Source organism: Cavia porcellus, unplaced genomic scaffold (assembly GCF_034190915.1).
Source record: "Cavia porcellus strain 051 isolate PalLab524CR breed Dunkin Hartley unplaced genomic scaffold, mCavPor4.1 scaffold_34, whole genome shotgun sequence".
Taxonomy (NCBI): Eukaryota; Metazoa; Chordata; class Mammalia; order Rodentia; family Caviidae; genus Cavia; species Cavia porcellus.
In genome coordinates, this window is record NW_026947517.1 from 10,134,385 (window position 1) to 10,150,757 (window position 16,373).

A 16,373-nucleotide genomic window follows, 5' to 3' on the forward strand; every position below is an offset into this window, starting at 1 on the left:
AAATTCAAAGTGAAGAAGACAAATAGACAACTGATGACATAAAAAGAGAAGAGCAGAAATGAGACAGAGAAGGTTGGATTTAATTTCTAATGCAGATGTTCTATATACACTAAATTAAGGGGGAAAAAAGAGAGAATCACAGGCAGAGTGGATCAAAAAATAGGGCCAACCGAGATGATCTTTATAGGAAATATAATTGACCTGAGGAAGGGTATTTGGACCAAAATTGAATATGATAAAATAGAACTCGATGTGATACGGAATGAGAGAGTAATAGGGGCAACTGGACCAATATTTATGGGTAGGTTGGAAAGACAGGCTTTAATAAGTAAAAAAATACAAATAGAGATCAAGTCCAGGAGTGAGAAAGTTCAGAAACACTTAGATAAATAACAGGTTGCCCTCCACAATATAAAACCAATGGTGTTGGGGAGACCCAAAAATACACAGTACACCCTACGGGAGTGAAAGGGGAAGAACAGTCTTTAAAAAGACAGAAGAAGATATTGCTATAAGTGTATCAGGAATTTAAACCCATATTACTTGTATCACTCTGCTTAGATAGAACTTATTCCTTCCCAGTTTTTATACAAGCACTAGGTATGAGGGCACAGACAGCTATCCCAAAAATATCAGGATATAGCACAGTAATCATCTTTAATTTCCTGTTAACTTAAACCGGATCCCTCTATAACTTATACTGTTATAACATTACTGATTTTAGTTAAATCTGATTTGTTTGATTGCTGCTTGTTATTTCCTATTGTATTCAAAACTGTTAGTTTGGTAGTATTGTCAGAGTGTAGACAACTATACTGAAAATAGCAATTATTCATTATAATACCAATTCTGACTTGATTAATATCTGTTTTTGTAGCTCTACACTATCTATAAAGTTCTATATCTGTTAATACTGTTATGCACTGATATATTCAATTATACTTCATCTGATGATATAGCCATTTTTATTGATGATAACAAGAGACAACACAGTAACCACACCTTCCTTGTACAGCAGTTTTATATGTCTTTTTAGTTTTATGTATCTCTAGGATTATGTTTTGCTCTGTCCTTATTTGTTCCATTTCTCCCTCTAATATAGGAAGGATAGTAACACATGTTAAGTTGCATGCTTCCATAAAACCTATCAACAATTTACAAGAACTTATGACACATGATGAAATGAATAAGTACTTTGAAGGAGAAAAAAAGGGACTACAGTACCCAGTGCTGATTCCATAGTGTTATGATGTGAAATCAAGCAATAAAATTAATCTTCAATTAGAGTGATTTTAATCTGCTTTGGTTTGTTTAAACTCAACAGAAATGAAGATATGGATAAATACATACATGTTTAAGTGTATAGAATTGATTGCCATATTACTTAGTTTTAATAGATAGTTGAACAGAACTATGTGCAGTCTCCCTGTTTGAATTCCCATTTATATGTTCCACTTTTGTATCTTGAACAATTATTTGTAAGAGGACAATATGTAAACACAAACTAGTGATTTATTACTGTTTATTCTTTTCTTTGAATGTATGTACTATTTATGCCTGCTTTCTGTTTTGTTTTGTCTTTCTTTAAATAAAAATAAATTTACAAAGATAAATAAACAAAGTCACTTAGCAGTGAGACTGAGGGACCAATCTCTGATTGATAAATAAGAAAGCAGCTGTCTGGTAACATTTTTAACCAGTTTTTGTCCATTGATTAGAGACCTCAATGATCTCCAGAGCATTATAGGAGACACCTCAAACAAATTTATGAAATGTATTCCTAAATGTTCACATTGGTCATTATCAAGGGAAATAATACATATTTTTGGTTTGATGATGCCTATATAAAGGTTTCACATGGTTATGACAGTTGATTGTAATCAACTATATGATGTATTGCATATATTGGTAATTCTGGATGCGTAAGACTCCATGATTGTAAAGTGGGGATTACTTATGGTAACAGATTTTTGTCTCATGTGCAAACCTTTGCTGATAACAAAGACTTGTGAGATTCACATTCAACTAAAGATCAATACGTTGTTCAATAATACACAAAAAACTTCTTGTGTATTAGATAAGGGTGATTGACTAAAAGGGATATTTTATGTCAAAACAGGAATTTAGATTATTAAAAGAATCTCATGATTGTCATGATGCAATACTATGTATGATTCTGATTCCTGATATATTATGTAAAATATGCAACTGTTAATACTGTAGGTATTCAAATGCTAAAATGTCCATGGATAGAAGAAAATAGGATTCATTTAATGTACTAAGTTGTTTCATGTTTAGATAAAATAGTAATGTTAAGCTTACTGCCTCTACTATACTCTATTGTTACCAAAAACTTCTTTTGGATGTTTGACAACTAAGGTTCAGAAGCCAAAACTTAGAGAAAGAGATGGGCTAAATGGATAGCCAATATTTTGGCCCCAGGCCTTCAAGGGTGGTGGAGACCCAGGATATAAAATAACCTCTGATTGCATCATCCTAAGATATTCAGTGAGTCCCTGGTTGTCTCATCAAGAAGATGTGAGACCACAGAGGAAAGTCACCTTCAATGCAAGGTGTGCCTAAGAAGAGTCACTAGGAGAAAAATCTCCCAAGCTTTCACAGAGAGCAATGTGGTCAAGCAATGACTGTGACTCTTCTAAGTGGCTGACACTGACAGAAGAGCCATGAGGTGTTATGCATGGTTCTAAGATAACTCCTGAGAAGACCCAAGTGACCTTGATAGGAGGTAAATAACTGACTGCAGTTGTCATGGTTTATGCTTGTGTCCTGCAGGCCTCATACGTTTGCATTGTGCATTTGTCATGGTTCATTGTCTAGTACTTGGATTGATGGTGTCAGTGCTAAACCCACATTGGGGTGGAGCCAGGATGTAATTCAATGGCAGGAAGAAGGTGTGTCTTGCTTTTTGCTGGTTCCTGCTTGCTCTTTGCAGCCTCCATGAACTGTGGCCCAGTCATACCTGCCTGCCTTGGAGCCAACTGAGTGTGAACTGAAACCTGCAAAAACTGTAAGAAATAAACCTTTCCTTTCTCAAATTGGGTTTCACGTATTTTATCTCAGCAATAAGTAAAAAGTAATTAAGACAATTTGGTACCTGGGAGTGGGGTCATTTGCTGTGACTATACTTGACCATGTTTTTCGAGAGGCTTTGGAAATGGCTTGTGGGCAGAGTTTGGAAAAGTTTGGACATGTCGCCTGGATGGGTAGAGTTGGAGCAGCTTAGGCTGTTCTGCAGAGGGAATTCTGGTCAGAGCTCTGGAGACCAGAAGGCTCGTAGAGGGCCTGATGGTAAAGACCAGGCTTGGGAGGTTTTTGTTGGGAAGAAGGACTGTATTGGTTGTTGGACTCCACATGATGTGTGTTATGGCTTGGCAGAAGGTTTGTCTGCAAACCTCAAGGTTTGCTCTTGCCCAGAGCCTTGGCTAAGGCTGAGATAAAGGACAATGGACTGATTAATCTTGAAAAAGAAATTAAAAAGCAATCAAACCTTGAAGCTGTGGTATGGCTATTGTTGGGGGCTTTTAGCCAGATTTATGTGGCATATCAAAAGCAAAGAGGTCAGCAGGATAGTGTACAATGCTGGAAGTTTGGCCAGAAGGAAAATTCCAGGAAGACTGTGCATTGCAAAGACAGAGTTGAGATTTTGATTCCTGAGGAGAAACGAGATAAGAAAGATGGCCCCGGGGCATCATAAGAAGGGGGTCCCCACCCTGTGCAGCCTCACTGCAAAAGTGAAAGAATTTGCTCAGAGGGAAAAGCTGCAGAGTGCCATGTTCCAGAAAGGCGACAGAGGCCATTTGAGGTTCCAGAATGGTGGCAACTTAGAGAAGCTTTTTCTGACAACAGGTAAACAGAGCCCTGCAATCCACTCAACTGACCCCTATACCCAAAAGACAGAAAAGCCTAGGTACTGCTCCAGTCAGCAGCAAACCTTGGTGGCATCCACAAGGTGCTGATTTTAGGTGCAAGGGAAATGCACAAATTCTGAGGCAAGATGGCATCCACCTCACTTGCAAATTGCATGGGAGGCCAAAAAGTGTGCCCCTGAGAGGGCAATTTGTGAAGACATAAGGGTGAAGCCAAAGGTGTGGTGGAGACTGCAGAAGTTTGGAAAAGGCAGGAATGTGGATGATTCAAGGGAAGCTGCAAAAAGAGAGAAGAGAAGATTTAAGAGAAAAGCTGTAGGAGTTAAATTGCTGGAGTGCCATGGGGGTGGAATTACCCAAGCCTTTTGGAGTTTGCAACCAGATTGCTTCTGATGTTGAACATGGAATTCTAGGACTTAATGTTCACCCTGCTGGACTTCTTTTGTTTCCAATGTTTTATATTCCCCTTCTTGTAACTTTTGGAATGGTAATGTTTACTTTGTGCCTTTGCATTTGAGAAATGTTTAAACTTGTTTCATTTGTACAGAGGTTACAGTTAAGAGTTTGCCTTAGATCTTGGAGGACACTGGCAATTGGACTGTTCAGCCATGCTGAAACATAGGACGTTGGCAGCTCTTGGAAGTGGACTAAATGTCTTTTGTATAATGGATGTACATGAGTCCTGGGGGCCAGGGGTGGAATGTCATCATTTATGCCTGTGTCCCCCAGGCTTCATGAGTTTGCATTGTGCATTTGTGATGGTTCATTGTGTAGTACGTGGATTGATTGTGTTAGTGCTACACTCACATAGGGGTGGAGCCAGGGTGTAATATAATGGCAGGAAGAAAGTGTGTCTTGCTTTTTGCTGGTTCCTGCTTGTTGTTTGCAGCTGCCATGAACTGCGGCCCAGCCATGCACACCTGCCTTGGAGCCAGCTGAGTGTGGACTGAAACCTCCAAAAACCAAAGAAATAAACCTTTCCTTTCTCAACTTGGGCTTCAGGTATTTTGTCTCAGAAACAAGTAAAAAATAACTAAGACAGTAGTTAATGCAGGTCTCATGTTAGCTTGGCCTTGGATGTCCTTCAGAAAAGCCTGTCCTCTGAAGATGTAAAAGCTTGACTGTGGGGGAATCTAGGATCACTAACATCCTCTGACAATTGCTGGCTATACTGGTAAATGACTACTGTTATGAACTGATGGACTATAATGAGTTTAAATTGGAGTTCTCCTCAATGCTTCCCCACTTTAAGCTGGCTACCCATCCTGGGAGTCAACAAAACAAAAAAAGAGAGAGATGTTGGAAAGGGTTGAAGATGAATACATGTGCAGGGCTGTGATGTGGCCTGGGCGTGATTGAATTGATAATGAGGAGACACCTTAAGGAACAAGATAGGCTACAGCTGAGGCCACCTGGAGACTTCCGGGTTTTTTTTTTTTTCTTAATTAGAATCATCTGTTGCTCTGTGGGTTCCTTGAACCTCTGACAAGGGGCCTGCTCAGGTTTTTACCATTGTCCACTCACTTCCTTGCTTGTTCTGATTAAATATAGGCTGCCTAGTGACAGGTGGCTGGCTGGTTAGCAGATTTATGAATTCTGAAGAAGATTTCACTCTTCCTGTTGCCCTCAAGACAATGCCACTTTTCTGATTCTTTTGGTCCTTTGCTGTGCACTTTTTCGGGGCTAGATATTTAGGCATAGGCCCAAACAGAAAATTAACTTTCAGATAGGATAACTGTAAGTTTCCTGAAAATTTTGTTGCATGTAAATTTTATTTACCTGTAGATGGAAGTGTTATTATCAACAAATATATTGCTATGTTATCAACATATGCTACCTTATTAACATATTGAGGGGTATTATAGTGATTTCTCAGAAATCATGATTATACACCTCTTTACATCATTGTGAGTATTCTGCATAACTTTTCTAAGTCAGTACTTATACGTGAAATTGGTAGATAATAAAGGAGGCCTCCATCAACTTGCTGAGTACTATGTAACATGAGTCTCGGAGTTTCTAGCAGTTCATTTGTTTTAACCATGAATTCTTCACCAGATGCCAGTTATGCCTGCTTGAAAGAGAATAGATTGTACAGGAAATTATGTGGTTTTGATCTCCAAAGAATTGTTGGAGTCAAACAGAAACAGGTAAAAGCTAAAAAACTGTTAGGGTTTTCATAGATTAAAAACTCATTTACATAATTAGTTGAAGAATGAGTTGATGCATTTGGAAGATTATTCAGAACATACAGCTAGCTGAATTATATTAGATATTTATTTCTTTACTTTTATACAGGTACAAAATACCTGACTTACAGAATTTAAAATAAATATATTCTTTATCTCATTGTTTCCATGAGGGAAGTTTGGTTTTGACTGTTTCCAAAGCATAAATATCTTGGAAAAAAGTGAAAAGGAAAAGGCATCTTTTTTTATGAGGTCAAGGAGGCAGAGAACAGTTTCAGAACCTGAGAGGAAGGATCCAGGGATCAGATTTGGTTCATGAGTCCCAACACATATGGCTGCAGTGTATACATATAGAAGCAATCATAGTAATATCCTACACATTTCTGAAGCCAAAAGGGTGTTAAAAAATGGATCACTGGGTTTAGGAAATATACGACTTCTAGGAATGTTAAAATCCTGAACAGCTGAGTGCCGATTAGTGACAAGGGAACTATATGGCAAGGGGAACTTAGCGTGTGAAGTCCTCGGGTATCCCTGTCTCATCAGAAGGAAATGTTCAATTGGATTAGGAATTTTGTTCCATTTCAGCAATAATTGTCACCCCCATGCTTGGCAATATGATGACTTTCAGAATTCAGCATTTTTATGAGTCTGAATGAGTAGCAAGCTTGTCTTGGAGAACTGATGCTTGCTTTTATTTCATCCTTACTCTGTTGCAGACCATTACTATCATTTAAATGTGAAGCCTTCACTTTACACAGTAACTATGCTCCTTTTGTGTTCACATACTGGGTTTCTAGGTGGAAAATTAATAGAAATCAGTGAAAATCATTAAAATAAAGTCTGCTGCCTCTAACACAGACTTCTGACTGTGTGCTGTTGTCTCCTGCCCTGGCCTGTTCTGAGAATATTTTCTGACATCAGGGGATTTTTTATTCCTGGAGGATTGAACTTGAATCCTGAAAACATTTGCAGCCCATTATGGAAAGAGTCCACTGATCCTCGAATTAAATCAGGGGTAGCCATGAAATGGCAGGGATAAATAAGAAATTTAGAGAAGACCTAACACCACCACTTCTCAAAATTTAATGAAATCAAATGGGAAATGATACTACTCAATTCATTCCTGGAAGCAGGCATTACCCTGATACCAAAACCAGAGAACAATCCAAATAAGAAAGAGAATTACAGACCATTCTGCCTAGTGAACATTGAAGCAAAAATCCTCAATAAGATACTGGCAAACAGACTGCAGGATATCATTAAGAAGATTTTACAACATGATTAAGTGGAATTATTCCCTGGGGTGCAGGGGTGTTTCAACATACATATAATACACTGTATTGACAAATCCAAAAGCAAAAATCATTTGATCTTTTCAATAGATGCAGAAAAAGATTTTGCCAAAGTCCATCACCTATTCATAATAAAAAACCTATAAAAATTGGGAGAGATGATCTTTATCTCAATCTGATAAAAGCCTTTTATTAAAAACCAACAGTCAACCTCATACTAAGTGGACAAAAACTGAAAGCTTTCGGTCTAAAATCAGGTACAAAACAAGGATGCCTACTCTCTCCACTCTTACTCAATATAGTCCTGGAAACTAGCTGGAGCAATTAGACAAGAGAAAGAAATAAAAGGTATAAAGATAGTAAAGGAAAATCTTAAACTATCATTATTTGCAGAAGACATGATACTCTACTTAGAAGACCCTAAAAATTCCACCAAAAGACTTCTAGTTTAAGAAGCAAATTCAGTAATATAGCTGGTTACAAAGGCAACACTCAACTATCAATAGACTTCATAAACAAGAATAAAAAACTCATGGAAAGAGAAATCAAGGAAACAATTACTTTTACAATAGCATGCAACAAAATGAATTACTTAGGAATCAATCTAACAAAGGATGTAAATGACCTCTACACTGTAAACTACAGTACTCTCAACAAGGAGATTGAAGATGATATTCTAAAATGAAGAGCTATTCCATAGTCTTGGGTAGGGAAATTCAATATAGTGAAAATGACCATACTTCCAAAGCTATTGTACAGATTTAGTGCAATCCCAATCAAAACCCAGTAGCATATCTCAAAGAATTACACAAAATAAATCCTAAAATTCATCTGGAACCAGAAAAGACCTAGAGTGGCAAAGATGATCCTGGGCAACAAAGAAAAGATAGGGTTCATCAAAATACCTGACTTGAAATTATACTATAAAGGTATTGTGATTTTTAAAAAAGGTGTGGTACTGACAACAAAACAAACAAAACCAGACAGAAAGATCAAAGAAACAAATTAGAAGATGGAGAAACAACCCCAGACCACTAAACCATCTTATCTTTGACAAAGGTGCCAAACAGAGTCATTGGAAGAAAAGCAGCCTCTTTAATAAATGGTGCTGGAAAAACTGGCTCTATAGGTTCTGAATATTATCTTTCAACGTGTATTAAGCTAAGATCAGAATAGATCAAAGATCTTATATTAAAACAGAAACATTAAATCTGCTGCAAGATAGAGTAAGTAAAATTCTTGAAGAGATTGATGTAAGCAAAGACTTTATGAAGAAAGCATGGATTGCACAGCAAAAATCAAAGAGAATTAAGTGAGAATCTCACCCTACTGAAAAACTTTTTAACAGCAAGAGAAATCACTAACAGACTGAAGAGACAACCCACAACGTGGGAGAAAATGTTTGCCAACTGATCCTCAGACAAAGTGTTACTATAATAGAGTATGGAAAACTAAAAAAAAATCAGTTTTCCCAGATTTAAAGACCCAATCCAAAAATGTGCATCTGAGGTGAAATACACAGTTCTCAGATGAAGAAATAGAAACAGCAAATAAATATGTGACAAATTGTTCTGCATAAATTATCATTTTACAATTGCAAATTAAATAACACTGATATGTCACCTTGCCCCAGAAAACATGCCTACTGTCAAGAAATCAAACAATAACGAATGCTGGAGGGGTTGTGGGGGGAAAAGGAACCCTTCTCCACTGTTGGTGGTAAAGCAACCACTGTGGAAATCAGTGTGGAGATTTCACATAAACTAGGTCTACAGGCCCACTCAACGCAGCTATTCTCCTTCTGGGTATTTACCCAGAAGAATAAAAATCATCATACCACAGTGATATATGTGCACCATGTTTATAGCAGCACAGTTTGTGGTAGCCAGATCTTGGATGGAATGCAGGACCTCTAGCTTGCCAGCCAGGCGCTTAAGCTAAATCCCTGGACCACTGTTGGGAGCCGGAGCCAGGGGTCCTGCAGTAACCTCAGCCTTCTAGACAAAGCATCGCGCTGATATTAACATGGGAATAACTTCATAACATAAAAAATAGAAGTTTCTCATGGGCCCAAGAACATGTTTACCTCCTGGGCTGCACAACATATAAGTTTCTCATCGGCCCAGGAGCATGTTTACCTTTGCTGTGTGCACAAGAAAGTGTCCTGAAGTGACTTGTACTGCTCTTTGTTTTGAAACATTATAAAAACTCTGTAGTCCTTCAATAAATTGCCTTTTGCCTCCTGAGCAACTGGTCTACCTGTGTCTTCAGTCTCTCGCCTGACTCCTTCCCCGCAGCTGGCCGCGGCACCTGGCACCTGGCGCCCAAACTTGGGGCTTGGAATATAAGCATTCGGAGCGTTTTTCCAGTGGAAGGAGAATCGGGAGTTGCGAGAAGACCACTGCCACAGAGGACCCGGGTAAGTGAAAAGTGAAAGTAGCAGGGAGTGGCATATACGCAGGGATTGAGAATGGGTAACTCCCCGTCATCAGAACGGGAACTTTTTGAACAAGTTATTTCCTCTTTGTAAAAGAGTAGGGGCATTCCTGTAGCTAAGCTTCAAATTCATCGGTTTGTTGATTTTGTGCATCAGGTTTGCCCCTGGTTTCCCGAACAGGGAACGGTTAATGTTGAGACTTGGAAAACAGTAGGAGAAAAGATTAAAGATTATTATTGTGCTTGGGGTCCTGAGAAGGTTCCTGTGGATGTGTTTCCAATTTGGACTCTTATTAAGGACTGTTTAAAAGGGGACTATGAGTCTAGTAAATGGGAAAAAAAAACTCGAGAAAGTTTTATAAGAAAAACCAAATCTTCAGAGAATGTGGCATCCTCCTTATTACCCCCCCCCCCGCCCTCTGCTCTGCCACCACTCTCTGAGCCACCCTGTTACAACCAGCCCAGCTAGCTCAGTCGGTAGAGCATGAGACTCTTAATCTCAGGGTCGTGGGTTCGAGCCCCACCTTGTGTCAAAAGTTTGTACATGCAGCCATTGCCAATACCAGATCTAAATTTGCCTCTGCCACCAGTATTCATTATATGGATGATATTTTAATAGCCCATCAAGATTCTGAGATGCTTTTGCAAGTATATGCCTCTCTTCATCAGGATTTAACAAATAATGGGCTGGTCATTGCACCTGAGAAGGTCCAAACTTCACCTCCTTTTTCTTATCTAGGTTTTCACTTATATCCACAGCATTTTTCTCCTCAACGATTGTCTGTTAATACTTCTCACTTGCGTACGTTACATGATTTTCAAAAACTCAGGCGAAATTAATTGGATCCGGCCATCTCTAAAGTTAACTACTCAAGACCTCCACCCATTGTTTTCCTTATTAGCTGGAGATTCTGACCCAAGTTCACCCCGCCAAAAGATGGCAGAAGCTCCCAAAGCTCTTGAACTGGTTAATAAGGCTCTTCAAAGTGCACAGCTTCATTATTGTGATTTTTCCACTCAATGGTCTCTTATCATCATACCCACGTCTTTTTCCCCTACAGGTGTGTTGTATCAGCAGGGAGTTCTCTCATGGATTCATGGTTCGCATTCCCCGAAAAAGGCTCTCCCCCCTTATGCCTCTTTGGTTGCAGAAAGGATTATGCAAGGAAGAAAATTGTCTATAATGCATTTAGGAAGAGACCCTCACTCTATTATAATCCCTTATACATCTGAACAGCTCAAATGGTTGCTTAATATGACTGATTATTTTCCTCTTTCTCTAGCATCCTCTACTGGTCAAATCCAACATCATTATCCCAAGGATAAAATTCTTCCATTTGCCTCCAAAGTTACCTTTTCATTTCCTCAAATCATACGCATGAAACCCCTTGTTAATGCTATTACTTTATTTTCAGATGGAAGCTCCAATGGAAAAGCTACTTTAGTATCCCCAAATCAAACTTATGTATGGCAATTGAGGAGTACTTCAGCTCAGGAGACTGAACTTTATGCTGTTCATCAGGCTTTTATTCTTTTCTTTGATGTTCCCTTTAATTTGTTTTCAGACAGCCAATATGTAGTACAAGCCTTGTCTGTTTTAGAATGCATCCCTGTTATCAACACTGCTAATATCCTTGTTGCACAGTTATTTGGTCTTATTCAATCATCTTTACATTCTCGATCTGCACCTTGTTTTGTAGGACATTCGCAGTAACTCTAATCTTCCAGGTGCTTTGACTCATGGAAATGCAATTGCAGATCGAGCCATGCATATTGGACTGTCTGCTGTTTCGCAAGCACAACAGTCACATGCTCTTCATCACCAAGCTGCACAGGTTTTACGTTATCAATATGGTATAACACGGCAGCAGGCATGAGAAATTGTTAAAAACTGTCCCTCATGTGAGCCTCTCCTTCCAGTACCGCATTTCGGAGTCAACCCTCGAGGACTCCGTCCAAATGACTTCTGGCAGATGGATGTCACTCATTATCCTTTTTTTGGGTCATTAAAATACCTACACGTTACCATAGACACCTTTTCTCATTACATGCTTGTTTCACCTATGACTGCAGAAACTGCCACCCATGTAATACAACACCTACTATATTGTTTCTCTATCCTGGGCATTCCTCGATCCATTAATACGGATAATGGCCCAGCATATCTTAGTAAACCCTTTGCCAAATTCTGTCAGACTTTCCACATTAAACATGTTACTGGACTGCCTTATAATCCTCAAGGACAAGGAACTGTTGAACTTGCTAATCTCTCACTAAAAAAACACATTAAAGAAATTTAAAAGGGGGAGATGGTATAAGTATTCTCCCAAAACCCTTCTTAACCATGCTCTTTACATTCTTAATTTTTTAACTTTTGATGCTTCCAATAGATCTGCAGCTGAGAGACATTGGTCTCCTGATTTGCCCTCCAAGCCAATGGTTTATTGGAAAGACCCATTAACTAATCTATTACATGGCCCTGACCCAGTATTGATATGGGGAAGAGGGTATGTTTGTGTTTTTCCCACAGACGCTGATACACCCAGGTGGATCCCAGAATGCTGTGTATGACTTGCCCAAGAGCAAGATAGAAAAATTGCGCAGGACGATGCTTCCACTAACCATGACCTCGAGGACGAGAACAATGACCAGAAGGTCTCCTGCGACAAGAGATGAAACTCTTCTGTTTTTGGCTCAACTGTTAAGCATTATTTGGGTTTTGCATATATTTTATATGCCTGTTTGGGTGGATAATTATTGGGCATTTGTACCTAATCCTCCTTTGTTGCACCCTATGTCATGGGGCGACGACCATGATGTTACTGTTTATGTAAATAATACTCGTGTCTTAAGTTTTCCTTCTTCCACTCATACACAACCTATCTCTATTGTATATAATTACACTGAAATATCTGCTTCATTACCCCTATGTTTTTCTAAAACAAATAAGAATTGTACATTAATAGAAAGATATTCTGATTGGGATGGAAACTACTAATGGAATGCACTGGGGAGTATATATGATGTATGTATTTCGCAACAGTAGTGAAACTAGAGTGGGAAAAGGTAATCCCCCTGAGCATATTCCAGAATGTAGACAAAAATATCCAAGCAAAAGTGTATATGGACCCTCATGGCGTTTGTGCCATCATAATTATATGTTACAAAGATCTATGTGATTGGAGTGATTACAGAGAAACAACCTACAGGCCCTGAAATTTATTATATGGAATATGGACAAGGAATAACATCACCTTTTTTACCATGCTGTGGAAGTTGGTTGCAGCACTTGATTACATTGCTGTTGCAAAGGAAAAAGTTGTAAGGCAACATATAGGGACACAGGATGCTGTTTCTGTTAATGGCACAGTAAAAAATGTAACTATCATAGCTTGTATTTCTGAACCATATGGTTTTATAAGTGGAGAACTTACTGTAAATAAGAACAATGAATCTTATAAAATTACTTGTAAAGATTGCATCTTATCCAATTGTGTTAATGCTTCACGAAACCACTCATCCATATTACTGGTCAAACAACCTCCATTTGTATTTTTTACCTATTAATATCACCACAGAGTGGTATCAAGATCCTTCTGTGATTATTTTGCAAAAATTAACTAAGCTTTTAAATCGGGCCAAACGATTTGTTGGGATGTTAATGACTGGAATTGCTGCACTTATTACTTCGATAGCCTCCACTACAATGTCCATAATATCTCTTACAGAAAGTGTGCAAACTGCATCCTATGTTAATGAGTTATCCCATAATGTTTCTTTGGTTTTGCAAATACAGGAAAATTGGGATAGTCTGACTGAACAAAAGTTAAATGCTCTACAAGATACAGTAATAACCTTAGGAGATCAAATATATGCTTTGCAAGTACAGTCTTCTTTGAAATGTCATGCCTTATACGAACATATTTGTGTTACTTCACATAGATATAATGAAAGTGGTTTACCTTGGGATAGGGTGAAAAATCATTTGCTAGGAATATGGCATAATTCCAATACTTCTCTAGATTTGCTTAAGTTGCATAAGACTATCCAAGATATAACCAATGCACCAGCAATAAAAGTTGACATAGCAAAAGAAACTGAGCAAATATTCAACGCATTAACCAGCCATTTTCCAGGCCTCACGTGAATTTTGCATTTTATCATTCTAGCTGGTATTGGAGCTCTAGCATTTATTGTCATGATAACATTTTTTCCATATTTTGTGAGAACTGTTGTTGGGCAAATGAGAAATGTGCATTTGGACTTGAAACGTTTTAAGTTAGAATCAACTGCTAATGAAATTCCCATGCGACACATTGTCTAAGAAATAAGGGGGATATGTTGGAAGCGGGAGCCAGGGGTCCTGCAGTGAATGGGTGTGGGAAACCACACACTGAAGCTGGACCTCATCCATTCCCTCAGCCTTCTAGACAAAGCATCGCGCTGATATTAACCTGGGAATAGCTTCATAACATAAACCATAGAAGTTTCTCATGGGCCCAAGAACATGTTTACCTCCTGGGCTGCACAACATATAAGTTTCTCATGGGCCCAGGAGCATGTTTACATTTGCTGTGTGCACAAGAACGTGTCCTGAAGTGACTTGTACTGCTCTTTGTTTTGAAACATTATAAAAACTCTGTAGTCCTTCATTAAATCGCATTTTGCCTCCTGAGCAACTGGTCTCCCTGTGTCTTCGGTCTCTCGCCTGACTCCTTCCCCGCAGCTGGCCGCGGCACCTGGCACCTGGCGCCCAAACTTGGGGCTTGGAATATAAGCATTTGGAGCGTTTTTTCCAGTGGAAGGAGAATCGGGAGTTGCAAGAAGACCGCCGCTACAGACGACCCGGGTAAGTGAAAAGTGAAAGTAGCAGGGAGTGGCATATAGGCAGGGATTGAGAATGGGTAACTCCCCATCATCAAAACGGGAACTTTTTGAACAAGTTATTTCCTCTTTGTTAAAGAGTAGGGGCATTCCTGTAGCTAAGCTTCAAATTTATCGGTTTGTTGATTTTGAGCCCGAGCCAATCAGTGATGAAGAGGCGGGCTGTAAGAACTGTCCAATCAGGAGGGCCAATGTAGGCGGTCTCTTCCGGTGTCATGGCATCAATTGCAAGGCCAGGGCAAAAAAGGGAGCGCTAGATGTTTGCTAGACAACTGTTTTTTGCTTCTGTTCTCCGTGGACTGCTTAGAAATAACCTGGGAGACCTCCAAATTACGCAATGGTGATGTTATGGGATGGGAGCAGTGAAATGGGGTGGAATCCGGTTGAGACCAGTTAGAAGTGGTGAGAAGGGATTGGGGGTTTAGCTCAGTGGCATAAGCACCTTCCTTGAAAGCAGGCAGTCATGAGTTTGATCCCCGGTACCGATAAAAAGGAAAAAGACAAAAAAAACCAAAACCAAAAACAAAAACAAACAAAAAAAAAAACAGTGGTGAGAAGCAGCTGTGCTGTCTAGAGCCTGTGTTCTTAGCCTCAGACCCTGAGGTGCTCTTGTGCTAGAAGGGAGTCATCCTGTGTCCCTTTTACCTCTCGCTGGGGTCAGGATATTTCTGGGTCCCTAGAACGCTGTCACCACTGTGATACCACCAGGCCACAATGCCATTTTTGAAATCGCCTGCTGCCCTTGCTCCTCCAACAGTCTGGACCCAGGACAGGGCATGAGGAGACCCTGATTCCGAAGTGGTTTCAAGTTGGGTGCAGCTGTAAAAAGCTAGATCTCTGCTCTCATTCCTGTCAGCAACAGATCTGAAAGCCAGAAGTTTATAAATGTCTGTGCTGCAGGACCTCATAGCCACAACTGCTCTCCTTAAGCTTATGCATTTATGTATTTTGTGATCGTCTAAATTTATACTATGTTCTCATATTTCCATGCTCATTAAAGGTGGAGGCAAAGGTTCTGAGAATTCAAAGATGTGTAGTGATGTGCCTCAGTGGAGGAAGGCTCCCGAAACACCGCATGAACTCCTGTGTATTATACAGAACAATGCAAAGAATTTCTGAACATACTTGATGTGACACATGTGCTCATAGACAATGTTTGGGAGAACATCCATAGAGGTTTAAATTTTGAGAAAATGAAGCAGATATAAATGTGTCATCAAGGGCAGGGAAAAGTGTGTTTACTAAGGACAAATTCCAGAAAGGGCTGCCTGTTAAATTCTCCTTGAAAAATGCCTAAATTTAGTTATTTGCATAAACATATATATATATATATATATATATATATATACACACGTGATATCCTTCTGAATGGAAAGGAATATGGGTGTCATATCTGAATTAAGAGGTGATTTAATAGCTTGGTTGATCATATACATTGTTTAAATATGGAAATTCTCTGTAATGGACTTTACTAATTCATGTAAAGAGATTCCCTAAATTGAAATTGTGCAGGGATATCAGTAGTTAAGGCATGAATGGTTTTCTGCTTAGGGTGGATCAGACAAGCTTGGAAAGGATGTGGAAGTGACTAGCAGGACACAGTGTGCCAATAGCAGGACATACAACAGAGAGGGTCTTCCCTGAAAGTCAGGGAAGCATGAAGTTAAAGCTTGAAGTTCTTA

At 39.2% G+C, this 16,373-nt stretch overlaps 1 protein-coding gene and 1 non-coding gene across 10 annotated transcripts in view; both read left to right on the top strand.

Annotated features, from left to right (window-relative positions):
• Nucleotides 1-2,909: 2,909 nt before the first annotated feature.
• LOC134474672 (zinc finger protein 345-like) overlaps nt 2,910-16,373 on the top strand; it is a 52,884-nt gene continuing 39,420 nt past the window's right edge. For 2 of the 9 annotated variants that reach the window (XM_063243178.1, XM_063243176.1), the window contains exon 1: nt 14,663-15,031. In XM_063243178.1, coding sequence (XP_063099248.1) covers nt 15,029-15,031 — 3 coding nt within the window. In that variant the 5' untranslated portion in view covers nt 14,663-15,028. The other 7 variants (XM_063243172.1, XM_063243171.1, XM_063243175.1 and 4 more) reach the window with 7 other exon arrangements.
• Trnak-cuu (transfer RNA lysine (anticodon CUU)) lies at nt 10,267-10,340 on the top strand. The gene has a single exon. It is a non-coding gene; the product is annotated as a tRNA-Lys (tRNA).